The 27,604-nt window shown below is 38.5% G+C and overlaps 1 protein-coding gene across 1 annotated transcript in view; it reads right to left on the reverse strand.

Moving 5' to 3' along the window:
* Nucleotides 1-27,604, reverse strand: part of RFX4 (regulatory factor X, 4 (influences HLA class II expression)) — an 82,739-nt gene that overhangs the window by 40,696 nt on the left and 14,439 nt on the right. Inside the window, exons 4-8 of the mRNA XM_009588267.1 lie at nt 26,098-26,158; nt 20,521-20,644; nt 8,465-8,526; nt 3,186-3,399; nt 2,266-2,343 (exon numbers count right to left, since the gene is read on the reverse strand). Of these exons, the coding sequence (XP_009586562.1) occupies nt 2,266-2,343; nt 3,186-3,399; nt 8,465-8,526; nt 20,521-20,644; nt 26,098-26,158 (539 nt within the window). The remainder of the gene's footprint in view (nt 1-2,265; nt 2,344-3,185; nt 3,400-8,464; nt 8,527-20,520; nt 20,645-26,097; nt 26,159-27,604) is intronic.

The raw sequence follows: 27,604 nt of genomic DNA on the forward strand, positions 1-27,604 counted from the left end.
CCACAAATACCATTTTCCCTAAATGACCCTGCTTAAATAGCACTTGTTTCAGCCCCAGAGCTGGACTGATGGTGTATAACACAGGCAAGGCATATTCCTTAACTAGACAGGCTTGTACTGTAACACGGCTCACAATGGGATAATCAACCAAAGGGTGAGGAGACACTCTGAGTTGGTGACAGGGTGTCTTTGTGTTACTACAGTAGAGATATCCATGGGAACCACCATATTTTTACCTTCCATCAATGGCTGGCGAGTGTAACTCTTTGGCTTCCACATGTCAAGCCTTTTTCTCTCTGTCCCTGTATACAAAGGAATGCAATCTAGGCTTTGGTGTAGGAGGGAGAGGAGGATAGCACATGGCTTACAGGGGTCAATATACCATTTTCTGTCTTCATTTGGGAAAGAAATACTACACTTTTGTATTTCTTCTTTCCTCCACTATGAAGGAAAGAGGAGAAAGAATAGAGAAAGACAAAAAAGAAAATGTGGAGGAGATTTCAGACACAGCAAAACATACCTCTGAAAATTTTCATTTAGGAAATAAAGGTGTAATTCAGTGAATGATATGATCAGTTCTACAGGGGTCAGAACACCAGCATTCGTAAGTGATAACCTTTTGCACACAATCTGTACTGAAATAAGTAACCACACCAGGTGCAGTAAAGAATATCTGCCATTTATATATTGTTGCTGCTCAGCCCCTTACCCACGATTGATCCTGACAAACAGATTCCCTAACAAAATATAACACCCTGATCTTAAGAAAGTATTCTGAGACTCATGCAACAAAACTACCTGAATACTTTGCTCTCTGTCCCTGTATACAAAGGAATGCAATCTAGGCTTTGGTGTAGGAGGGAGAGGAGGATAGCACATGGCTTACAGGGGTCAATATACCATTTTCTGTCTTCATTTGGGAAAGAAATACTACACTTTTGTATTTCTTCTTTCCTCCACTATGAAGGAAAGAGGAGAAAGAATAGAGAAAGACAAAAAAGAAAATGTGGAGGAGATTTCAGACACAGCAAAACATACCTCTGAAAATTTTCATTTAGGAAATAAAGGTGTAATTCAGTGAATGATATGATCAGTTCTACAGGGGTCAGAACACCAGCATTCGTAAGTGATAACCTTTTGCACACAATCTGTACTGAAATAAGTAACCACACCAGGTGCAGTAAAGAATATTTGCCATTTATATATTGTTGCTGCTCAGCCCCTTACCCACGATTGATCCTGACAAACAGATTCCCTAACAAAATATAACACCCTGATCTTAAGAAAGTATTCTGAGACTCATGCAACAAAACTACCTGAATATGTGTCACATATTTCTCTCACATGGAAACATTTAGACCAGGTACAATGACTTAAAACAGCCTCAGCTTTAAAACGGAAGAGTGTGAGAGTTAAACACTAAGGGGAAGAAAAGCAGGGAATTTCTTGCCATTGTTCAGAAGGCAGAGTCAAAAGACCTGTTTCTTTTGATTTTTTCCGCGACCTGGATGTCATATTTGAATCAGGCCCTCAGCATCTCTATAGTCAGATTTGTTTTCCTGGACTAGAGGCTTTCTCCACATGTAATATAAAACTGCTTGCATTCCAGTAATGTTTTATTTTTCAGCTCTAATTATAGAGCTGTCTGCATGCACTACCAGAAAACCCTCAGATTCAGTCAGATATGCAGCAGGTTCAAACCTTACCCATCTCTAATGGATTGTATCAACTGCTGAGCAGTGTCTATGTTACCAGCTGCACTGCAGTGCAACTGAGCAATTCGGGACTTCAGCTACAGCTTTCTGGGATGTCTGGGAGGCTGTAGGCCCCCCACTGCCCTGCGCCATTGTTAATAGACCAGCAGAGCCCACCATTTTGGCTGTGGCACCTGCCCTGGGTTTGTGCTAACACTTAGAGGAATTCCTTCAAACAGAGCTCAGTCCCAACTCAAAGCTTAGAAAAGTGGTGGTGGACACGCTTCTTGAGTTGCAAGAACTGGACTGTCCAACATCTTGTAAGGGGATATTGCTACCTTAATCTTGTTGGAGAATGGAGAGATAAAAACATTCCCATTGCTTTCGTTCCTCTAACTCACACAGTGTTATAAGTGAAATTTAACACTATTGGCCACAGTATAGCTACTGTTCATTATTCATGAAAAGGATCAGCCACCACAAAACCATAGTTTGTAATATCACATTCAAAATAAGCTCTCAGTTCCATTAATATCTTATGTATCATTAAAGCTGTAGTTTCCAACCATACCTCATCAAAGTTTGCTCTTATTACAGTGTCTAGTATCCTCTGACAGTGAGTTCTATACATCATAATAAAGGTAGAAACCTGAAAAAGAATGAGAGGGAGACACACAAAAGATCATTCTACTTTAAGAAATCCGCTTTTAAAACTATCAGAATATAGAGCACAAAAAAGTAAGCTTTTTCTTATCTTACCTATGCACAATTGCAAAAATAATGAAATCGGTTAGAGTCTAGTTAGGCTAGTTAGATTAACTTTAAGATGAGTTTTCATCTTAAAAGTAAATTCTCCCTTTGAATTCATGGATTTTTCTATGTCAATGGGGATTCTTCAAATGTAAGAGGAGCAAAAAGCCTCAGTGAGATCAAAGACGAGAATGTGGCCCTAATTAGGACATAAAGAACTATAAAACCCTATTCTTTTGTCCACTTTACATTGATACTACACATGTGAATAGCATCAGAAAACTAGCAAGCTCAGCCAAGAGCAGCCAGAGCACTTTTGTCATATATGCAGATAGGATTCTCTTAATTTCTAGTCTAGAAGGATAAGAAATGCACTAAGTCCATCTCTGCTCAAGAAAGCATCAGAACTCTTTCTCAGTTTTGCCATCGAATGTGTTGACAGATTAAAGAGCTATAACATTTAAAAACAGTTACCCTCAAACCTCACCTGCTGTGTGTAATATAACTTTAAAAAAAAGTGTGCACGGGCTTTAGAAATATTGTACAGCTGATAGTACCAACTGCCAATTTTAAGGGGAGATATTTCTTCCTATTACATGAAGTAATTAAGTCCCCCATAAATAAAGTCAAAGCATTATTAGACTTACTCTAATTTAAAGTCTTTATATTTTAGATAAAGCTTTCATCCAGAGCAGGGAAAAAAACCCAAGACAAGCCGAGAAAAGATTTCCGAAGTGTTACCTTCTCCTCTGGCAGACTGGCTGGCAGATTTAGATCTTTGACATTTGGAAACTCTGGCAGTAATGTTCCCAGTTTGGATCGTGGTGAATACGCCACTGTCTGTTTGGTTACTTCTTTTTTTCCTGTTTCGTTGACCCAGGCTGCTCCTTTTTTAGAATACATCACATCATAATACTGGGAGTTTTCTTTCACTGCAATTCCATAATAATGGTACCTGATACATAGAGATGTATATTTCATAAAGCAGATTGTTTTAAAATTAAAAAAAAAAAAAAGATATGGGGGTAAGAGAAACTGATAATGCTAATGATTTCTACAGCAAAACAGACTATGCAATAGTTTATATATTATTAACAAGCATTGATTCAGTAGCAGAACATTGCGGTAATATATTGGGCTTCCAATTTTCATTCCTTCTGGTAAAAGTAGCTCTCTTCAGAGTTAATAAAGCTGACACTGTTGCAGAGCAGCAAAATAATGGACTTCCATTTTTTTTCTTCTTATTAAAAAAAAAAAAGCATCCTAAAGCTACTTGTTGGCAAAGCTCTGCTGTGCAGCTGCTCCTTTAGTTTAGCAATAAGCAGAGGTACAGACCCTCTGGACTGGCCCTTCTGTTGCTATTTCAGCTCCCTCATTCTCAGACCATTGAGGGCTGGTTTGATCCCTGAAAAACATGAGTCTTTATTGCAAACGAGTTGATCAGAAATGTTGCAAAAATTGAAAACACTTCAATGAAAAGAGAGGAGGGGGAAAGGCTTGTGCTGGAAAGCAATGAATGCTAGGAAATGTACAGTTCAAGATTATTTGCTTCATAACTTAGCATCATCACTGGGCGTAGATCAGTGAAGGATACTACACAACACTAACTCTGCCTGTGCAGACCACAATGGGAGTTACACAGTGTGGCTGTGCTATAAAAATGGATTGGTGTCCTTATGGCACAAGTTTGTGCTACAACTTAGCTTTATTATAGGTGTTAATGGAAGCACTGATTATCCAGTCTAACTCTTGCATCAAAGCAACAAAGGTAATCTTAGTCCATTGATAATTTGCTAACTTTTATTTCAGTTTCTCAGCTGTAGGCACCACCAACTCATCAGCTAAATTTTTAATGATTACAAAAGGCATCACAAGATTGTATTGCTTGCTTACTTTTGATTCACCCTACTTTCCTAGAGGGAATTTTCAATGATCTTCCAGTTGTCTCCTTACAGCCTATCAAAAGCCTATCAGGCCATGATGAGACACTGCCTTCTGGATCCCACTATAGTGGCAGGAGAAGTTACCATCTCCAGATGTTTGTTGTACTCCCCAGACAGTTACTGATTTCTGACAGCAGAACTGTTCACTTGAATGGACTTAAGTTTGCTTCAGGCAAAATCAGCTGGTTTTACAGAGGTCATAAACTAAATTAGCGAAAGAGTAGCATCTACGTGATGGTTGTTTAAACTAACTCAGGTGATTTTTTTTTCTTTTTTCACTCACAGTCATTCACCCACAGATCAGCGCATGTCGTAATCTCCAACAGAAAGTGGTGGCAAAGAGTTGGAAGCCCTAATCTTGTCTGCCAGCACAGATGGGCTGAGAGGAGGCCTGCGGAATTGTAGCAAACTTCTAGTATGTGGCTCCCTTGCCATACCCACTGAGGCCATTCCATGTTGTCCATTAAAAATAAAAGCTATCTTGAACTCAATATTGAACAATCCAAGTGAGATTTATTAAAATGTTAAGCTGACATGGTATGAATGGGATTTCCTAGCTTCAATACCTTAGAAAGCCACACTATCCGCTCCAAATCTGCCCATCAGGGTTTAAGCCAAAATGCGTATTCCACACCAGAAACCAGGCTCCAGATCAGTCCTAACTTCTTACAGATAGCTAATGGCAAGTTTGTGCTAACACTGGGGTTATAACACCAGCTGTAGAAGTTTGGCTTTTTAGCTTGAATGGTAACAACTCCAGCTTGCAGTTCAAGTCCCCATTTTGGTGTCTAGCAGCTGTCGTGCATGCACTGCACATAAGAGCCGTAAAGCTCACGTATGTCTTGTGCGGTATGTCTGGGACTGGGGAAACCAAAAGGAAATGCTGCACGGAGCTAGCACTACGAACTGCTGAGTGAATTGTGGGGGGTGGGGCGGGGAGGAAGGGAAAAGGTCACAGCAGGCAGGACTGCAAAAGTTCTAGACAGACTGAGAGGTTTGTATAACTTAAACAGGGGACAGTCTCTTATTAAGCTTCCTTTTAAATCAATCCAAGAAAAAAATGAATGAAAGCCTGGAAAATGTAGTAGAATTTCATTGTGCATTATTTAATTTCTGGTATATTTACTTGGCAGTAAAGTACATAAAAGAGTTTTCCAGGTAGCTTCAAAATCATATAGACAGCAATAGCCAAATTAACTCTGAAATTTTTCCAGACAGCTTCCTCCTTCAGTAATTTTACCATCCCAAATGGCAAAAACTCACTGGAGCAGTTTACAAAGATTCTTTTCCAAGCACTTTTCTGTATTTCTATCAGAAAAAAACCCAACTTAATTCAATAAACAGAGCTTGAAAGTTTGACCTCTAAAGAATAACCTGCAGACTACACAATTATTTTTGTGATAAATAGTGGAATGCTTTTTCCTGTCATGGATCCAGTATCTGCAGCACTCCTTTAAAGAAAGAAGTAAAATTCCCTTCACACCATGTAGTTTCCATCAGTTTAACTAACTTCGTGTGTACATGATTGAAGAGTTTTAAGCTACAGTAAAGGAAGAAATTATCTTTTATGTTTAGCTGCCTTCTCATGGCTTACCTGTGGTGGAACTGTTTTTAAGCTCGGTGCGATAGAGAACAGCTGCATGCTTACAGCAATAAACCCAGCTGCAAAAAAGAAAGCCTCACAACTGATGACCAAGAGTATAGCATCATTGTAGCTCTGAACTTTGTAATGTTACAAGGCAGCCGTGCTATAAAAAGACTGAAGGCAGAACAGTGTGAAGTCAGATAATCTTAACCACTTCTATGGCTGAATTTCCTTTGGCAGTAGCAGGGAAGTGGAATGAAAATCATACTGGCAGCAATCGGTCAGCACAGCTGGTGATAAAGGGACTGAAGTGTTAATGCCTAAAGTAATTTCTTTACATAACAGTTAATTGGAATGCAGTCAGATATTTCTGAAAACAAAACCAGAGCTGTTACAGCTGTGCTGAGTCTAGCAAGGAGTGTATTTATTGTAAAGAAGTACAGTGTGCATGTTGTGTGTGTGTTTATACCTCTCCTCTTCATCGGATCAAATGAGGAGGACTCCTCTGTATGCTATAATCCTTGGGTTTTAACCACTGACGAAGGTGTAGGCATCCTCTTTTGGAGCAGAACAACTCAATTTCATACCTACTGAGGCTGTGAAAATTGAGTGACTATGATCTCCCTCACAGGGGTGACCAGGGACTCCTAGGGGCCAAGGATTTTGCAGAACACAGACAGCATGCTTTACAGAAACCCCTTCTTATTTGCTAGATAGGGAGCAGAACCATTGCAAAAGTGGCACGAGAGGACTATATGACCTGAAAGCCCCTCTGATAGGCATGCAGGCTAGGGGGAAAATATGCAAGAAATACCAAGTCTCATTGATTTTTAGCCTCATTGAGAGTAAAGAGACATAGTTTTTGGAGACACAAGACACCTTCAGTCAGCAGATCAAGAGCATCTTGCCCCTCTGAGAGACTCCATGAGCTGCGGAAGGAGCTCCAGTTTGGAAATACAGCAGTGCTCATTCCTTTCATTAAAAGGGAAGACAAATAACAAAGTTGTAGCCAATGTCAGAGTGATTTGATGACTTACAGCGGATACTCTTATATGAATGCTTCCATAAAGCAACTTGTGCATGCTTTCACTCCCTCTTCATGAACTTCAAAAGAACTTACATTCGGTGCTAAATCCTGATTCTCTGAGTCTGGACCTATCATGCTTTCCTAATATGCTGTTGGCCTAGCCCAGAATTTGCACCTGAGAGATTTCTGGTACCTCTGTTTTGACTGATGTTATGGTAGCTCTGACTTTGCATTTTGGAAGAGATTTCAAATCTTCAATTAGCTGCTTAAATATGACTGCTCTAGAAAAAGAAAGCTTAGTTATAAAAATTAGGAGAATATCAAGATGGGGGAAAGGACATTTGGTCCCATCAAAGAGACACTGCCTGGCATGGACTACTTGTTAGAAGAGTACAGTAAAGTTAATTTTAATAGCATTTCTTTTAGCATCTCAATTTCTTTTTTCATTTAAAGAGTGGGTCATTCTAGCTTTAGTATGTAAGTTCAATTCTCATAGCGTATTTGTTTCTCAGCATTTAACAATGCTGTGTTTCTAAGCTTTGTTTTGAAAGAGAAGCTTTACCAGCAAAATTTTGCAAACATGCTGTCCCCCTCCACAGTTTACCACTTGTGATCTACAGAGACTACCCTTAGACTACCCTGTAGGATTCTGTGAAAGCTAATCAAGTCAAGCAGATAGATATAGATAGATATATAGATATATAGATATATATATTTTTAAGGGGGCTTATGTTTGCCGTAAAAAGATCCAAAGCTCCACTGAAAAATTTAATGGAGTCCACAATCAGAAAAAAGTATAAAAACATCATTGTATCCTCTTTATAAATTGGTAGAATCACATCTTGTCCACAACTGGAAAAAGTCATATACTCCAGGAAGTGCCTTGTTCTTTCTGAATCAATTTCTCATTCTGGAATTAGGATGAACTGTTTCCAGGAAGTACCATCTTTTGGGTAAGGCAATAAACAAATTTCTTGATCACTTAAAGATATGTTGGATTTCATTACACAGGAAAAATGGTGGTTAAATCCGGGTTTGCGGACAATTTCAGTTTAGGCCAGTGTATGTTCCTACCTAAATTCCGGATAGCATTCTGCCACTTGTCCTCTAAACTGAAACATGAGGTTAACACGCTGTCATTTCCCAGCCTCCAACAGTAGCTCCATTACTCCTGGGTGTGAATGTCCTTTCCATTGTGTAAAGTGAGTTGAGATGAAAAACATTATAGGAACAATATGGAAAATATTGCTAAAGAAATCAGTAAAAGGCCTCCATTACACCACCTTTGTAGGATCACCACTGTTTCAGTAAGACAATATAAAGACTACAGTTGAACCTCATTCAAAGTTGGGTTTTAAGTCCCCAACTGGTCAAATTATTCCCTGATCTTATACTATTCTATTCAGTAAAGCCAGAGCCAAATGGGGCCCTGTGTGAGATGATAATAATACCATACACTGCTTACTTTGATTGGCCTCTGGTTCCAAGTCTTCTTGTCGTTAGCTGTGGAAACTGTTGCCTTATTATCTGCAAATAAATAGAACTGATATTAGAAAAAACTGAAAAACACATTTACTATTACTTAATTTAATATAGACTGTTAAGACAGAAAAGCAGAAAAACTGTACTGCAACGTCAGCAAAATACATGGCAGAAGAAATCAGAAATAAAGCTTTTGATGTTTTCCATTAGGGGAAAGAGGGGAAAGAGACTTTAAAATTCAGTATAATTCCATTAACTACCACTAATTTAAATAAAGACTTTCTGAAGTTACTGGAGTAGAATACATTTCCTTAAAAAGCCAACATCAGTTCTGCCTCTAGAATTGGCCTACTATTTATTTATATTAGTTTGCAGAATCAACAAACTTGGTTTTGCTGCAAATAGACGAAACACCCCTTTTGAGAGTTTTGGAGGCCACAGTCCTTTAAAGACCTTCACAATCCTGCCATTAAACATTCCTTTTTCTAAAAGGTGATTCCCTGTAAAGATTTTGGTATTTGACAGGGGCACCACTTCTGCCAGGAAAGACTCACTGTTGCATTTGTAAAGATAGCTCATAATCAATTTATCCTCTATGGAAAACAAGTGCATCTCAGAAATAGCAGGGTATTACCAAGAATCTGGACTCTAGTCTGTCAGCAGAGATTAAAAGAACATTGCTACTGTAAAACAAAACTTCTTTAGTGCCAGATGCATTTAAGGAAATAGATTAACGAACGTAGATTGTGCCTTCAGTAATCAGAGCCAGGCTAGTCCTGATGAAAAAGCTCTTATGTAGTTGCTGGAAAGGCAGCGCTCAGCACCTCACAGAATTGAACCTGATTCTCAGTGTGGTCTGCAGTAGGAGGAAAATTCTTCTGGCAGAACAGCCATGAAAGAAAGACTGCAGTAAACCTTGAAGATTCACTTGCAAAAGGAATTTCTTCCTTTTTAAATTTATAATATATTTTAATTGTGTTTTCATTATATAAATTGCTAAATGTTTCCTCCTTGGGGCGGGGGAGACACATCAACTAATATTAAAGGAAAACAAGCATATAAGATGGAATATAACTGTTCAACCAGGAGAAAACATTAAAATTGATTAAATAATACAGATTTTTTTCTCCATGAGCCCTTTTGCCACTGTGATAAATATTTAATCCTGATTGATAACTGAAAGCTCTGGAACAAGTATTTGGATCAAAAGGTGCTATATAAATAAAGACATTACAATGTCACATATTTGACCATTTTTTCAGTAATACTTTTTTTTTTTTTTTTTAAGCAAATGTACAATCAGCTTCCCTTTGTATCATGTAAAAATTGACCTGCATTGGTTTCCAAGAGCTTTGCGCAACATGGTTGATGTCAAAAATGCAGCATAGACTCAGAGTCGCTAGGCTGTTCAGCTTTAATTTCTGGAGCAAAACTTCAGCAAACAGTAAAACACTTTTGTGGAGCTGTGAAAGTTCAGCCTAGCTGTTTGATAAATGAGCAGACAGGCAAGCAGCCCTTCTTTCTTTTTTTGTATGGATTCAATGAAGCCTGCCTAAAGAACACCACATGCTGTTCCAGCTACTGATCTAACATTCCGCAACATCTCAGCCTTCCAAATTCCCTTTAATTACACATTAATCCCACCCCTCTCTCTTTCATTTTCTGCAGACAGGGTTGGGGGCTCCACAAGACTGTGGGAAAAAAAGCAGTGTTGAAGAACTACTTTCCGAGGATGGTTTTTTTGGGTTAAGGGATTTTTTAATATTTTTTTTTTTTTTTTTGGTGGCAGTTGTCATTCAGAAAATACCATTCCTCTCCAAAAAATAGATTTTACAGCAGTAGACTCAAAAGTAAATCTTAATATTAGAGATACTTTTACCTTATTTTTTCTTTTGGAACAACATGAACCCATATTACTTTCAAAGTCTTTCTAGTAGTGACGAAGTGTTACAATGCACACTGTAAATGCTACTTTATGAGCCATATGTCGTGGGAGTTCCTGGGATTTAAATAAATCAGCCAATTTCTACATACCAGGGCAGAGGTGATCAGGAAAAGAGAAGAAAAATGGAGCAGTTGATCAGATGATCCCTTTTTCTTTTCTTTGTTTGCTTCTTTTTTAAATCCAGCACATTTTAAACAATGAGATACAACTTTCAGAATACAGCTGAAAAGTATGCATCACTTAAAATATCCTTTACCAATAATTTACAAAAAAAAAAAAAGAATAATCTAGCAAACCTTTGAAAACAGGACTTTTTGATCTAATGTTGCATGTATAAAATATGTATAATATGGCATACTCATGCTTAGGTGCTGGTACACATGGGCATGGGCATTTATATTTGTGTTTGGAATGAAACAAGTCAAGTACTAAATGAACTAGCTGTTTGTATAATGTTTATATTCAGCTACATTTATGCAAATCCCAATGTAATGATATTGCCAAAGGCAGTGAGATTTCCCTGAAAGGAGAGAGGAAGTCAGATCAGGCAGGACAAAGTAGAGTTCACTGTGTGCTGAAGTCAATGAAAAAAGTAGAGGGTCCAAAATGCTTATTTTTAAATCATATTTTCAGCCTGAAAAGTCACCCTACAAAATTCATCATCATTGTGTTTCATGTTTATTAACTTTTAAAGACTTACAGAGGAAATGAGGTAATTTTACAGCTGGGTGGGGAGGGAAGGGGTTTCCTAATTGTCAGACATGAAAATTCAGGTTCGGATCTGAAAACTAAGTTGGATCATTTTCCTTTCATCACTGCAGTGGGGTTGCGCAAGCAAACGAATCAAGACCAGACCACGCAGTTTGAGCTGCTTTCCGAATGAAGCCCAGTCCCCGTTCCCACAGCAGCACTGGCTTCTCAACAGAAGCAGTGGTAAAAAGATCTCATGGGTGGTATCTAAGGGAATTTTGGAGTGAACGGGCCTTTTACCATTGTCCTTCAACAGAATTGAAATTTCATCTCATACTTTTCCAAAGTGACCACAAATCCAGCTGCCCTATGAGATCTGCTGAGTAAAAGGGTACAGGTTTTACATTTTCCAAGTAAAATTCCACCTAAATTATGTGGTAGTTTTGACTGTTAGGCATTATTTTATGCTACTTGGCTTTTTGGTTTTGAGACAAATATAGACAAGGAGTTTCACATGCAAATAACTTCTGTCCCTACTATATAAGCCTCAGAAACCAATGTTCCTTCAATTTCTTTCTCAGTTACTAAACTTCAGTTGTGTTCTCCGTCTCTTCCCTCTGTGCCCTGCTGAAGATCTGATCTTGTCTTCTGCCTATAGAAGACCTTGTATGCCTTTCTTGATTAAAAAAAAAAAAAAAAAAAATTAAGAACTGCCTTATCGTTTTTCAACTCCATAGTTCTTTTGGTGATTGCCTACTGTATACGTAAGAGCCAGATAGAAGTCATTACATTATAAAACAACATATATGTATAGTTTACACCTTTTCAGGAGATTGTATATCCAGGTCAGCATTTGTTTAACTGTTTTGCAGACAATCCTGATACATGGTTTTAGAAATGCCTGTGCAGGTAGAACATAAGGGGACCTTTTTCTTTCTGACAGGCAGTAACCTTTCCACTCTGAATGCATAGGGCAGCCAAAGTGAATGCAGGAAAGAAAAGTCTTCTCATATCATTCTCTCACACAGAACTTACAACAGTGGTAGTACAACATTCAACATATATTGCACAGATCTTGGAGCTAACAGGATTTTTATCCCATTTTGGCTTTTTAAACCTAGTAGAGGTGTCTCAATAAATTTGAATTAAATGTCTAGTTACTTAATTTTGGTTATTCTTAAAATAATGGAATAAAAATGAAATAAGTTACTTAAGCATCCATGCAAAACAGAGAAAACTGTATGAGCAACAACTAGAAAAATGCACTTCTGTAAAGGTTTGTATTGCAGTCTGCACAACCTATTAACCTTAGACACGGCTAACTGTAGGAGTTGTTCTGTTACCTACAAATGGCTGCAAAGGTGCATTCCTTCATCCTGAATACTGCCAGCCGTAATTTCTGCCACTGCATCTCTCCTCACATCTCCAGCACTGTGACATTCCAACACAAGCAGAGCCAGCCCCAGCTTTAAAATGAGGAAAGTATTGTCTATTCTGCCTTCATCCCTACACTGCGACTCATCACACCTCATTGCATTCACTACCAAACTGTGAACTTTATGTTTCCTTATTATTCCATCTAAATTCTTCTATGATATGAGATGCCAAAACAAATCAGGGAAAAAAAACCCCAAACCATCTTATAAAGCATCTTATGTGTCTGTCTTCATGCTAACAAATAAGGATGGAAGAAACCAGAGATGTCTGGAAACTTCTGAAGTCATTTTTTCCTTCCTCCCTGTGTCAAAATATTAAAATTTTGCTCTGGGGGCAATAGGCGGAGGATGACATTTAAAAGTCTTTTCCCTGGAATAATTTAAATTGCTACTTTTCAAAAGGCATGTTCATTTTGTTAGTGCATCTGATCTAGAGGGACGTTATTCTTCATCACTCTTGTTCCTTTCTATTTAAAATAATTCTAGCTGTGCTTCTAGAACTTCCCAGAGTAATGAAATAAAATAAAATTAAGTTGCAACCCAGCATTTGTACTCTGCCAGAATGAGAAATGTATTTCAGGCTCCAGGCTCTGGAGCTCTGGGAGGTTCTAGAGAGATTCTAAATACAGTGGAATAAATTCTCTTTCCTCTAATAACAATTCTTTGTAACAGGGCCTGGCTCTATTTATCACAACTCAAGTTTTAAGTCCCATATCTAAAGGGCATGCTTTGCTTTTACAAAGTCAGGTACAGAAGATCTGTGTTTATTTACCAAATTCTATTGTAGTGTTTCAGTCAAACTTCTTTGCCATGGCAGCAGGAAAGAAACCAGTGATGCCAAATATAACTATACTCCCACACAGTGACGCTCTCCTTATTCTCACCACTGTGAAACACAAGCAACACTGACATCCTCAATCGTATATGATAAGTAGGATTTTTAGGCTCCTTCATCTTTGGCCTGGTACTGCTCCAGCTGGATCATTCTGGGATTTCCCCATTGCTTCAGTGCTTTTGAAAATCTGTTATTATTAACACCTGTGTTAACAGGTACCTTTTGGCTCAAAGGTGGCTTGGGGCTGGCTTAACAACACATTACCTTGAGGAAAAGGTCAGGAAAGCTCTGCCCCAAGAAACATCCACCGATAGGAAAGAGCATAATCAAATTAATCCATCACAACATATTATTTCTGTCCCCCAAATCCACCAAACTGTGCAAAAAAAAGGAGAAGAGGTGTGACCGTGTCCATACCCTCTTTACTCCTTGCTCGCTTACTTGCATGGCCCAGGAGAGAAGACTGTAGTGTACAGGTCCAGTATTCTTGACCCCAGATCTGTGGTCTGTTTAGATTCAATAACCTTCCCATTCCTCTCCATTCACTTCCACTATTTTGTGGAACAGGGCATAGTCTATCTGTAGGATAAGACCTTGTTTCTAGCACTGATACATCTCAACTGATACTGCAAAGCAAGTCAGAGAAGCCTGCTGGCACCTTTTTTAACGTCAATTCTGCCTGCTGCGGAGATTAGACACCATGAGGAATTCCAACTGAACTGGACTCTTTAGTGAAGCTTGTGAGACGTCTCCTCAAATTCATCTATGTATAATAATATCCTCCTTCAGCAGCTCCACTGGCCAGATGGAATTCAGCCTAGGGCATGATCAAACAGATTACTGCATCCCAACAAAGCTGCAAACATTGAATGCTCTGACTCAGATGCTTAGCTGAGCTGCAGCCACTTTCGGTGCTGACTTGCTGAAGCCAAGCAGATCTAAAACCCTGCACAACTCCCCCTGTTCTGTACTGATGTCAGCACGCTTACTGCCATCACCCAGCATACCTGTGGGAAAAGGCTGAGCACCAGTGTCCCTGCACTCTGGCAGACCCTGTGCTGTAAGAACAGCCTCTGGGACCTGTTGACAAGGCATGAGGTAAAGCAGCCCAGAGGCCGCTCTACTTCATGCTGAAGACCTAACTAGAAGCCAGATGCTTGAAGTGGCAAAGCCAGTAAAAATCCCTTTGCTAAAAGGCAAATCTTTGGGAAAGGGGAAGTCACTCCAAAGAAATTGAGGTGTCCTTGCTGGTTTTCTTACTCACCAAGCTCGCTCAAGGAGAAAAAGGCAATAGTCAGCAATCTGCAGTAATACGAGGGATCTGTGAAGCAGAGCCAAGGGCGCAAAGAGGTTTCCAGCTACACTGTAGGATCACCGTTCCCCACACCTATATGACCACTTGCTTCCGCGGTACCTGTGTTATTATGGCCTCCTCAGAGGAGCTTGGCCTAGAAGATTCTGCATCAGGAAGAAAAGTCATGGGATGAAGGAAAAGCAGGGATTGCCCAGATAGCGCTGACAGACTGCTACAGTCCTTCAATGCAATAACAGAATCCATATCCTCAGTTTTAGATTGATTTTTCCCCAGTTCTATTTCTCTTTTCTATATTGACTAGAAAAAAGTCTAATAAAAAACCATTCCATATGTAGTAATTATTCATAGCAAAGCAAGTGCTGTTTTAGTCTATCAGAAGAGAGCACTAAGAGTAAATTTGGCTTTGCTATACCAGTTACTATAGAGGCTACTTAGGAGCAAATTGAGATTACAGGAAACAAACCACATCTTCAGGAGAAGTATCTCCTTATGCACAGCAGGCAATTCCAGATGTGTGCATTTCAATAAAAAGACAAAACAGAGTGCAATCACATCATCATTATCAAAGGGGTTTCAATAAGGCTACTTGTCTGTCCTTTTTAAACATCAAATGTATATAATATGATAGCACAAAACTGTAAATCCAATTTATGCTAATCATGCTTGGAGGACCCATCCTGCTGGCAAAACTTCTGGGCATAGAGACAGTGCATAGTGATAAAAGAGGACTCTGGCTGGTACAGCTTGTACTTCCCTGGAGCAAAGCAAACTATTGGAAAAAAAACACTTTTCTGCTGGTATAACTATGCCTCAGCCCATTTTTTGGAAATGGGATGGAAATATTGGTCAAAAATGTGAAAGAACTCTTTCCTAACTAATATTACAAATCTATTGTGGACTTTACCCTTCTTTATTTAGTGAAATAAATTTATTGGAATCTAATTTTCACTTACAGCAAAGCCACTCAGGGAGCTATAAAGAGGCTCCAAAATTCGTGTGAGCATGCATCCATGTTAAACCTCTTTATGCTGCCAGAGTGATGTAAAGAGAGAGAGCCACCGTGCAGTGTCAGCATCCTTCGTTTTCCTTTTAAAATATTAATTTACTATTGCTTGTGAAAAGACATGGCAGAAAAGCACCAAAAGGAAAAAAAGAAAAACAAAAGAGGAAAATATTTAACCTCCAGGGGGCATATGGGAGTTGTGGGAAGAACACTTCATGAGGATGCAAAAGAGGTTGCACCACGAGAAACTTAGTGTTCTGTATGAGAGATGTGGCAGGGTCCGGGAGGTGACTTAGCACTGCACAGTAAATTTAAAGCAGTGAATTGAGGACATGGAGGATAGGGGAAACGGGTGCGGAGAAGGAACGTCTTCAAGAGGCCTGATTAAGAAAATGAGGTTCATACAGGGTCTCAAAAGAAACAAAGAACAAAAATGAGTGTTGGCTGAGGAAATAAAAGTGAAAGAGAAGCTCAAAGACCTGCCAACCCGGCTGAACAGCTGGGTGACATGCTAAAGCTAGAAGAGAACCAACAAGTCTTATGGAATCCATACACACGCAATAGCTACTGAGGGGTTTGGAAATGCTCAAAACACTCCTGCTTTTTAAGTAACTTATTTGATTCAGTGAAGGCCTCAATTCAGAATGATTTAGTGTTTGCAACTTAACTCAGTGAGAATGAGTCAGAGCCTTCAACCACCATAATTCCTAGCTCGGTGTATTAATTATCACTGGCATTTTATGTTAACATGTTGCTCAGAAAAAACTCTACACCTGCTCAGCCCTCCCTGCTGCAGGCAGCGGCAGAACTTCCAGTTGGAAACACCTTAAACTGCTCTCCAGGTCCACTGGGTCCCGGAACAGAGCCCAAGGCATTTGCAGCACAGGGCTGAGGGGCACAAGGTTGCCATCTTTTTTAAGTGGCCTCCGCAACAGGGCTTTCACTCCTTCTGCCTGAAGACTAATTCACAGTCTAAACATGTTCACTGTGAGAAAGCTTTTTCTCATATGCAACATTTTACTGTTAATAACTTGGTGACACAACTGCCCTTCCTCACTGTACTTCCCTGTCTTCTCACTGGTTGCATGGAACAGTTTTACTTATTCTGTTTCACTTTTGGGTGAAATCATGATCTCGTTGAATATAATATGTTTTGCTGCCTACAGTAAGAGCCGAAGTTTAACACTGGAGTCTCCACTTGCTGATGCCGAGCTGTAACCAGCAAATACAGAGCCCTCCCTAGTCACTGTTTAGTTGAAGTATATGGGTAAAAGAGTGCCTGGTCCTGTCTTTTGCAGGCAAGAAGAAGCTCTGTAATGACAGACTAGGTAGCGTAGTTATTAGCAGATTGGCAAATGCTAGTATAGACAGAACTGCCTGTAATTTTCACATATTAATTGGGTGAGTAAAGCATTAAAATCTTGGCTAACATATTAAAGCTACAGCTCCTTTTGTCATATAAAAATATATCACATTAACAACCATATTAGAGTCTTCCTTATTTTACATATACTTTAAGTAATTTAGGAATATAGGTTGCTTTTTAAAAGGCATTTATTTATACATTAATTCTGTTCTTTCCTCTTCTTGTTACTTTTGTTGTTGTTAGCCTGCTTTCCTCAGGAAACAGTCTATGAGATATTACTGTTTCTCTGTTAATCTCTCCACCCCCCAGACCACTTTTTGTTTTGCTAATCCAATATTACCAAATGCCTGAGGTCCAGTCCATGTCCTAGAAGTTTAATAGAAAACACTGGCTGGATAGTGGGGAGAGCATATTGATGTTAATGCTGAGGAGAAGACAGGGAGGAATGCTCAGTCTTTAGCTGAGTCATTTGGCACTGCCTGGACAACCATGAGTATGAGGCAACCAGTCCACACTTCTATTGCTCTGAACCAGCCACCCATGTGCTGCTTCTTGGGGGAAGGAGAGAAAAAGAGGCAGGCAAACAGAGAGACAGACAGACATGAGGGAATCTGAAAATAATGTAGAAAGAAGGTGCAGCAGATGTGTGAGAAAAACTGAAAGAAGCAAGACATTGGTGTAATGATCAGGACCTGGAAATAATTGAAAGTACTGCAGGGAAACATGGAGATATTATGTAAGATTTAGGTAAGGCTATGGATTTAGGGAACATAGGAGATGGTAGGAAACAAGGTCCATTCAGCTGTTCATGAACAACTTGTCTGTTCTCCCTTGCATGCTCTGTTGTGGATATATTTGACTTACATCAGGCTTAAGAAGTACACACGGGCTTAAGCGTTGTCTACAAAACCTTAGCCTGAAGTCATCACTTTCAGGCAAGTTTCACATGTCTCCAGTGGTATTTTTAAAAGTGAAAGCAACACTGTTCTGTTAATTGAGATGTAACTGAGTATGTAACAATACATTAGGATGTTACTTATTACAGATTGTTTTAATGTGCTGAACTCCACGTCTCTTTCTAAAAACTACCAGTCTGTTAAAAAAAAAGCCTAAATGTTTAACATTGCCCACAGAGCTAAAGTTCAATGCTGAATCATAAATTCAATGTGGTCTATTGAAAGGCGAACTGTCTATAATTTCACAGAACAACTAACTCCTTTCTCTGGAGGAGATGACAGCTGCAGGGCTCTTGATGATTCCCAATGAGGACAAACATGTCTGGGGTCTCTGTTTCAGTAGCTAAGTGCGGAAGCCCTCAAATAGCACCTATTTCACTGCACTGCCTCCAAGGCATTTATGCAACACATATTGCCAATACAGTATTTAAGTCACACGATAACAACTCTGTTGGCTAAAACTTCATCCGTGTACCTGCTCTGAAGGAGAAGCTGACTGCAAACTATTGATTGAATGAAGCAGGTGTCTACCTCACAGATCTTCGTGATTGTGCAATACATTTTCTTAGCAATAATAGGTTGGAAAGAATCACTGGGGTCTGCTCTGTGTTCTGCAGATGCAGAAGCCTGTTTCACTTCAATATTTGTGCCAATGTTGTCTGAGGTTCCTGGACACACCTGTGCAGAAGTCTCAGTTCCCAGATCCAAAAGTAATGGCCAGACGAAGCAGTAGTTTGAGACAGTACTAGGATGATTCTGTATGGCTTCCTCTCCACAAAAAGGGAAAACAAGTCTCACACATCACTACTTCAGAACTTCGTTGCAACCAAGTGGAAAACACTTGGAACACAGCACATGAAAAACACATTGGAATGCCATGATTTTTGGATGGAAGACACTGTACCTGTTCTGCTAGGTCAAGGTGCTCCTACTGATGAACAGGTGTATTTGTATGAGGGGCAGGGGAGAAGGAGGATGGCATAATATACAGTGTAACAAGATTGCCGCATACTGAAAATCAGTGAAGTCCCTGGTAAATTTATGTTCTGATGAAATAATTTCAGAATATTTACACCTTACAATTTACAGAAGTTTTTAGCAGCAGCAAAAGTAGCACCGTGTAAATTTTACCCACGTTCCAAATGTGTTAGCCTGCATGAAACCTGTTTCTTGTTCTCAATAGCCCTAAATTACATGTTGCCACTGTACTTACCACTTGGTAGCAATAATATGTACAACGAACAATTTCATTCACTCTTATGCAGTGTATTTAAACAGGAACCTAACACAGAATCAACTGAGCTATGCAGGTCTTTAAGACAACAAACATAGTAATGTTATAACATGGTACATTTTACTTGCCTTGCTAAACTGCCTACATAAAGATGCACTATAGAAAATGACACCTCATTAAATACATTCTTCTCCTTCACCTGCTCTTTACACAGGAACTTACCCTAGGAGCATTTTTCCGTCTTTGAATATCCAGCACTTCTATAAAACAAATGTTGCAAACACTAGAAGAGAACAGCTTTCAGGACAATCAGCTCTAGATTCATGCTTGCAAGCATTTCAAAAACAGTGGCAAACTCTACATTTTGGTTTTTTTCCACAACCTACAATTTTTAAAGGCCTGTGACACTTTCTATAGTAAAATTTCATTTTTTTAATAAAAAGTTGAAGATATAAAAATATCATCCTATTTTTCACTGAGAGGAAAACATCACCTGACAAGCAAATCCAAAATAAGAACTTTCTGTAACATCCTAGCCAGCCATTAATGTCTGCTAGTGATGTAGAGCATAAGAGCTTTACTGCTCACATCTGGACAATGCACAGCTGCATCTGTGCTAAGAGTGCGTCTCCACTGTGAGTCTGGAGATAACCACAGCAGCTCTTAGGGCTGGACTGGAAAGCAGAAGCACAAGGAGTCACAGTGCAAAGATAACTTGGCAGCCTGTATCTGCAGTGCCACACAAATGCCCTTAGATGCTTTCTGGACTTTCGCATCTGGAAGCATTGTACTCCACTATATGGATTTGCCAGTGTGGGCTGATATCGTTAATTCAGGGATCTCCGTGTCATGCTTGCAAGAATGGCATAGACAGGCCCCAGAATTAAATGATTGATATTTTACCCTTCTATTTTAAAAAAAATATATATTTGTTAAAGCAGTGCAGGTCAGAAAGCAGATGTGTTTACACTGGCTTGTATTCAGCTTCCAAGCTGCCAATATTGTATACCATGTCACTGTCAGCTAGTCTGGGGCCTGAAGTAATAAAAAAATTTAGTGTATTCTGGAGCTGATTCATGATTAGAAATTATTCCAACCTTCTAAATACTTAAAATTTTAGCCTTTGTCCAATACCTTGAATACATAAGAGATTCCATTCATATACCTCTATCTCTAATGTAAACAATGATTTAATTCTTTTCAATAATCCAAACTCACCGGAACCAGGTGAGAGGCATCGTACTGCTGTTTAGACTCACCTTCCCAAAGCTGGCAGCATTAACAGGTTGCGTGTCATTTTTCTCACAGAAGTCCAAGTAATGCATGTAGAGAGCACTTCGAGGAATGCAAACACCTTCTGCAATCTCATAGTTCTCCTCCAGCCTTAAAAAGCAAATATCAAACAGAGACAACTGCAAGTATGTTGGATGTCCTGTATGGTAAACAGTATGCAAAGCTGCATCTTTAAGACCAAGTATTCTGGCTTCTGCTTGTCTACTAAATTTTCTCTGCTTTATTCCTAAGTGCTCCTTCCAATTCACTTCCATAATGCTTACTTGCTTCATTTCGTTCATGCTTGCTATCAAAAACATAGGCTGTGAGTTCCCAGGTAAGTAGAGATTAGCACAAAGGGATATTGGGTTTTGACCATGCTGAAAAAGTGCCATTTTTAAGAAAAACTATACTAGTTATCTGTTATACCCTAAAAGTATCTGGCAGTAAACAAATATATGTACAACTACAAAACAACAAACATTCACTGAGGGGAAGCACTCTCTCATTCTTTACAGGACTTTTTTTTCACTCCTACCCAGCTGCAAAATTTCGTACCTTGAGGAAGCATAAGTAATTTGCAAATACTCAAGGGTGTGCACAAAATCATATCTGTATAATGTTTTCTTGCTATTGCTTATGGACAAAGTGAAAAAAGAGTCCATGACCAGAATACAATGCTGAATAAAATAGTGAAATAACATCCTCCTCTACCTTGTAGAAACTATTATTATTGATTTACACACGCAAACACACAACTATAAAATTTTAAATTATGCATCAAATATATGAATAGGCATATGCTTCATCTTTAAAATCTGAAACTGTGCTTATTATAAATCTATAGGTTAGAAGAAACATTCCTTTGAAATGACATTTTTATGATTGCTGATCCAACAAATTTCAAGAGGTATTTACATACACACTTAACTTTAAACCAGAATTAATCTTGTCATCCATGGTGTCATTCATATGCATATAGTTACGTGTGTGCTTGTCTGCCTTGCTGGCTAAGAGAAGAAGGTAGGTGCAACTTCCTCTTAAACATATTAGAAAATTAATACATATTCTCAAAAAACTCCAAGTTTACAGTAAATAACCCCCTGTCATTTGATAGTTATAGAACACCTTCCAGATACCTAGTTTCTCTCCTTCATTGCCTCTTTCAGGACCTACCTGCCTTCTATTTCAGTTATCATGATCATTTGTGCCTGCAAACTATTTTAATAAGATATCCAGCTAGATGAATGGAATCAGTTTGTATGGGCAACATCTATTCTTCCCTGGTTTCTACAGAAATATCATCACGGCATCTTTCCTCAAATTCATAGCGCTTTAACAAAACCTCCTTTCAAAACCTGGAGAGTTCGTTTGTATACTATAGCTGCTAATTGGAATGTCAGCTTCCGTGTCCAAGACAGGACAGAAAGAAAAGCAGTTAATTATTTCTGTTCATATCTGATGAATTTTTCTCTTTTTTTCCTCTCTTTCACAGAGAGTCATTAGTCTGACACTGAACAATGCTCCATTATACCTGAACTTTTTTTTTAATGATCAAAAAACCCATCTTGCTCCACTTCTTTTATTTTCCTGTCTTTTATTTAACAACTTTATCATATTTTGAATTCAGCTTCATTCTACAGTATTATAGAAAGATAATGAACTCAATCTTCTACCTAACAAATCATTATCAGAAATAATATATATATATAACATTTTAAATGTCCTAATAAAGCCATGTGAAATCCAGTAGTTCACAATGAGACCTTTTGTACCACTATAGTATAGCAATAAACCCCCCTAATCCTTCCACAGGAATGACAATTTTATCTGTCCCTATTACTGTTTCCCTCTTTATACTTATATACTTCTAGATTAAATGAGATTATTCTATAGCAGAGTCAGGTCTGTAGTGTTGTTCAGAGTTGCTTTTAGATATAAAGGCAACAGAACAACTGTGATGTTACCTTTGCTAATCACATAAAGGATTCTAGAACAGATTAATTTTGATACATTATAACAATTTCTGTGAAACTACTAATCTGCGGAGAATCCATTACCAAGCAGTGCTTCACGTTCCTCTTTTTTACTTTTTTAAATGAATTTTTCAAAAAAAACAGAATAGTTTTGTTGACTTTAGCTTCACAATACTGTTATTATTCGGAGCACCTACACTGTAAGCCACAAGCTGCGTGGAATTAGGCTGCCCGTGCTTTGAATAATTCTGTGTTTGGAAAAGTAGACACACACCAAATTGAGGTAAAATAAAGTTTCACACTTAAAATTTGGTCAATTATTTCACCAATGAAATAATCGTGAATGTTTTAGAGCCACGTGTTTAGCAAGCTATAGCTTTACAGATAATAATGAACACAGGAACATGGGATAAGCACAGGATACTAGGTATTGGTATATTCATGCCTTAACAGTTAAATTCAAGCTGGTGCAGTTTCCCCAGTTATGTATTTGGCAGTAATGCTACATTTACATTTTGTGTCATCAATGAAACAAAACAAAAACATCATTCCTGTTTCCAGGAAAAGGATATTTAGCCAGGCTGACAGTCATCCAGACATGCTTCTGGCATCTTCAGCTACTTCTTCCTCCTCCTCATTTGTAGCGTTCAATGTACTTTGCCTTTGGAGAGGTGTAAGCATTAAGGATAGATCCCCGTGGGACTGATGTTGTTCACTCTTTTCAGCAAGATGCCAGACAGGAAATAACTAATAAAGGTGGTGGCAATGTGAACCATGTGACAAAATTTACATGTTTCCCTTATGTCTTGCTTCACTTTTCCTGCTACTTTCCTCCTCCTCTTTTTCCTTGCTACTGACGTTTCCTCTGTTTCTGTTCTCCAATACACTCTTGCCTTCATTAGCTGTAAATGACAGTAGCATCTAACGCTAAAAACATGACCAGCTCTAACTTGGCAGACTCCAGACACTGCAGACAATCGTGGTGCTTCCATTTGCCAGAACAAGGCAAGTTTGGTACTTTATTCTAAAATCCGATCAATAATTTACCCCACCACTTCCATTACTTGTATCTGGCCCAGAGATTCCAGTGGGAGGGTAGGACACATGCTTATCCAGGGCACATTCAGGTAAATTTAGTCTTTTGTCTTTCTTCACTGTGCAAAAACTTGGTCTGAGGCCTAAGCAGGCAAAACTGTCAAACATGCAAAGCTAAATCTACAGGAAGCGCTCAGAGCAGCATTTGTATAGTGCTGACCACAATAGTCTAGTGACCCATGGGGGTCCATGGATTGCTAGTACAAATAACCTGATGCTAATGCATCTGTTTTTCCAGAACAGTGGAAACTCGACATCTTCACACAAAGCAAGCTTACTACTTTAGCACTTTGACAACAACTTTTGAGCTTGTAATTTTATTCAGTGTATCAAACCCAGTAGCGCGGTTTCCCCAGGCTACTCAAAGCTGCAGTACACAGGCTGAAAACCATATGGAAACCACCAGAAAACTGTTCTATGGTATGGCTACTAAGCTGGGAAACTTTTATCTACAGGTCTATTAATAAATGAGCCAATCATATAATTCAGTTTGACACCAGCTAAAGAAATTAAACTTGAAAACTTCTTTGTTTTATGTTCCCTCATGTATTTTTGGGTGGAAAACTGAATGGAGAAAATTGCAGATGCTCCAAAAGACTCAAAGGTGAGAATATCTGACCTACATAAAAGTGTAAGAAACATAACACAACAGACAGGTAGTAAGCCAGTACACTAGCAAGGGGGAAGGGAATATGATGTAAGCAGCCTTTTCACAATCAAAATTCTAGGATTCTATAGCAAACACTGCTGAATGAGCATTAGCGTGCACACTGCATTCCAGCAGGGCTCAATATCCCGGGAGTTTAGGGATTTACTAACCTTTATGACCGAGGAAGCTTGAAAGTATTTGGCAAAAGATTGTTTACAGTATTTGCATGTTTTCTGTTGGGAACAGTATCACTGGCATGTTCTAATTAACTCTGACTTCTTGGCTACTACGTTATTTGCTCTGTCAAAAAGACTCTTAACTGACTCTATTGCAAAATAAACATTGTTCTGAATTTGGGACCGGTAAGCCCTGCCTGCTATTTTATTTTAGCTTGATAGTTCTTTGTTATCCTGTTTGAACTGTGTTGAAGCTGTCTGGGTGAATAATAGAAAATAATAAAATACCTTTATGACATTTCACTATTATTTTAACAATTTTCTCTCTCTCTGTAGTCATTCCCCTTCTATATTCGCTTTTGAACTTCTGAAAAACAGCACTTTGGTGAAACAAATAGGTACAAAGAAGCAATAGTTCAGAACGAAATGCCTTTATATTTGCGCATCTCAGTATTTGCACTGGAATTGTCTGCAAGTTTCTTCAAGGCAGAACACTGAATACTTGCAGCAACCTATTCTAAATCAACCCACAGATTTTGGGGTTTTTTAAAATCTAAAATTTAACTAATCAACTTTAAAGAGCAAATATAGATGAAATAATCTATAAACTTCTTTATGCACATTTCAAAGAATCACAGAATTTCAGGCAGAGAAAAAGAGCAAAATTCACTGAATGAATTACTCTTTGCTGTTTGTTCAGTTAGATCTCCCAAGAGACTGACAGAAGCAGAAAAGTATTTTTTCTGACATTTTGCTAAAACACACATTTTTTTGCCAGTAATCTATCTTTTCATCCAGAAAACTATGAGAAGTACTTACAGGTGAAATGAAGGCCTTTCTTTAAAAGACTTGAAACAAGCTAAGGAGTATGGGTTTTCAGAAAAGCATGCTCCGAGGCTTCTCTGTAACAGAGCTCTGTTTTGCCAGATACAAGGAACCTCCTGAAAGATGCTTGATCACTTACAGTATTAAGAAAGCTAAACCAGAATTAAAAACCTAAATTAAGGGAAAAGTCAACAAAAGTCTAAGAGATAACCTATAGAAAGACAGTCAGAAGTATATGTAACAATGCAGCACATGCAGCCAAAAATACTGCTGTAAATCACAGTGAACAGCACTTGTTCATTTTTCATAGCACAGTAGACTGACTCACAAACTTTCTTCTCCCTATCATCCTTCCTTTTTTCCCCTCAATAAATTTGCAAGGGGATTTTGGCAAATGAATCAAACCTCAAACTCTCTCTCTTCTTTTGTTGTCTTCTATGTTAAGTTACAGAGATCTTATTTCAGTAAAACAGTCAGTAAAGGTGGGCTTCATCATACACTGAAACAAACGTGAGTCTTAAAAATCTCAGTACTAGTTTTCTTTTTGTAATAAATATAACAACAGTGACAAACCGCAAATCACCAGCTGGCAAAGTGGCAAACAAATATGCCAAGTACATCTTCTAAACTGTATCAGAGGTTTCCTATGTTCAAACAAATCCCATAAGAGTAAGACATTTGTTGAGAAATGTTGTATAGGATGCTAATGAGCAGATTAAATACATACAGTGAAAGTATCTTTAGAACTGTATAAAATCTCCAACACCTCTATTCACTTCAGCTGGAAAAAGGATAAGAAAAAACACTAAGAGGTTTTTTGATTTTTTTAAAAAGGCATCTTACCATTGCAGTGTAGCTGGAGTTGAGTGTGGTTTCGATGCTCTATTATTTTCTTTTTCCTCATCTGTTAAGAAACAAAAAAATACCATGTAAATTCAGTAGGAATTGCTCAGGCATTTGTAAACTAGTAAGGAATTATCTGATCAAAAAATGTTCTCGAGTGTCAAAGCTTTCCCAAAATATTTGCTAAACTGTGGAAATGTAAATAATGATGCTCCCTAAGCTAGCATCTGTAGATGCTGCTTAAGGCTTGCAAACATCACTGACGGCAGGAGCAGAGTGGTGCATAGGAATAATGACATTGGAAAAGATAAGTTTATATGGGGAAAAAAAAAAAAAAAAAGCAACTCTTAGACTTCTAGCAGGACGTTAGAACATAAAAACACTTTCACCTGCTTTAAGGGAACAGTTGCCTTACCCAAGTTTTATATTAGATGAGGCATTTAACCTAATGGGGTTCATCCACTGTTGTGATCCTAACATATGATATATACTAGATGTTTACAAATTTACAAAGATTAATTCTGAACAAGAAAAACTGAAATTAAAAACATTCTATAATATACTTTATTCATTTTCAGATAATTTTTCTGATAGTATTCCTCATTAATTGTTTCCAAGGTAACTCTCTGATTTGCTGACTTTCAAAAATTTATATAAAAGATGGATAAAGAAAAAGAGAATGAAAACAAAACTAGTTTAAAATACTGGATTTTTCCCAGTTCATGTTAGTTCTTTGAAAAAATTTAAGTGTCTAGAATAATTCCTATTAAATTGTGATTTGTGAAGCATGTAACACATTCCTAAGTGAAAGCTGAGAGTGAAGCACAATCAGCATCTCCAGAAGTGTATTCTTTGGAAAACACTGTTGTATCACAGTTTGATATTTTAACAACTTTGTCCCTGATGAAAGCATTAAGTGTAGAAGGCTTTGATACCTAAACAAGGTAAACCACTGCGTCTGTACACCATACTGCAAATTTCATTTCTTCATACAATTAACTTTTAGAAGTTATAAGTGAACCTTTAGGATGCTGAACCTTAAGGGAGCCGGACTATCTCCTCTGAACTCAGACCCCATCGGGAGGCCTTTTGTGCAGTCCCAAGAACCAGCGCACTCAAATAAAACCCCACTTTGGAAAACGCTGCCTTCAGACCTCGCGCCACAGTATTTCTTCCGTTACGTATAGGTTATGTTAATCAAACATCCTTTAGCCTGCGAGGCCGGTCCCCTGAATGTCAGGAAAATCCAGATTTACAGTTACCCGCAGACACTGCGAGCAGCCCCTCTTCTGCATCTGCATGACAATAGGCCTCTAATTATTGGACCGCACACTCCTTCCCTGCCTTTCAGGGGCCTGCTTTTATTCAGCGCATAGGACCAACATACACATTTCAAATCACTTTTAAATTGTGTTTTTCATTTGTTTTTCCTAAACAAACGGTCGACATGCAACAAACCTTCAGCACACAGGGCTTGAATGCTGAGCGGCCGTGGCTGCCGCCGGCC

The sequence above is a fragment of the Fulmarus glacialis genome, unplaced genomic scaffold (genome assembly GCF_000690835.1).
Source record: "Fulmarus glacialis isolate BGI_N327 unplaced genomic scaffold, ASM69083v1 scaffold10922, whole genome shotgun sequence".
NCBI lineage: Eukaryota > Metazoa > Chordata > Aves > Procellariiformes > Procellariidae > Fulmarus > Fulmarus glacialis.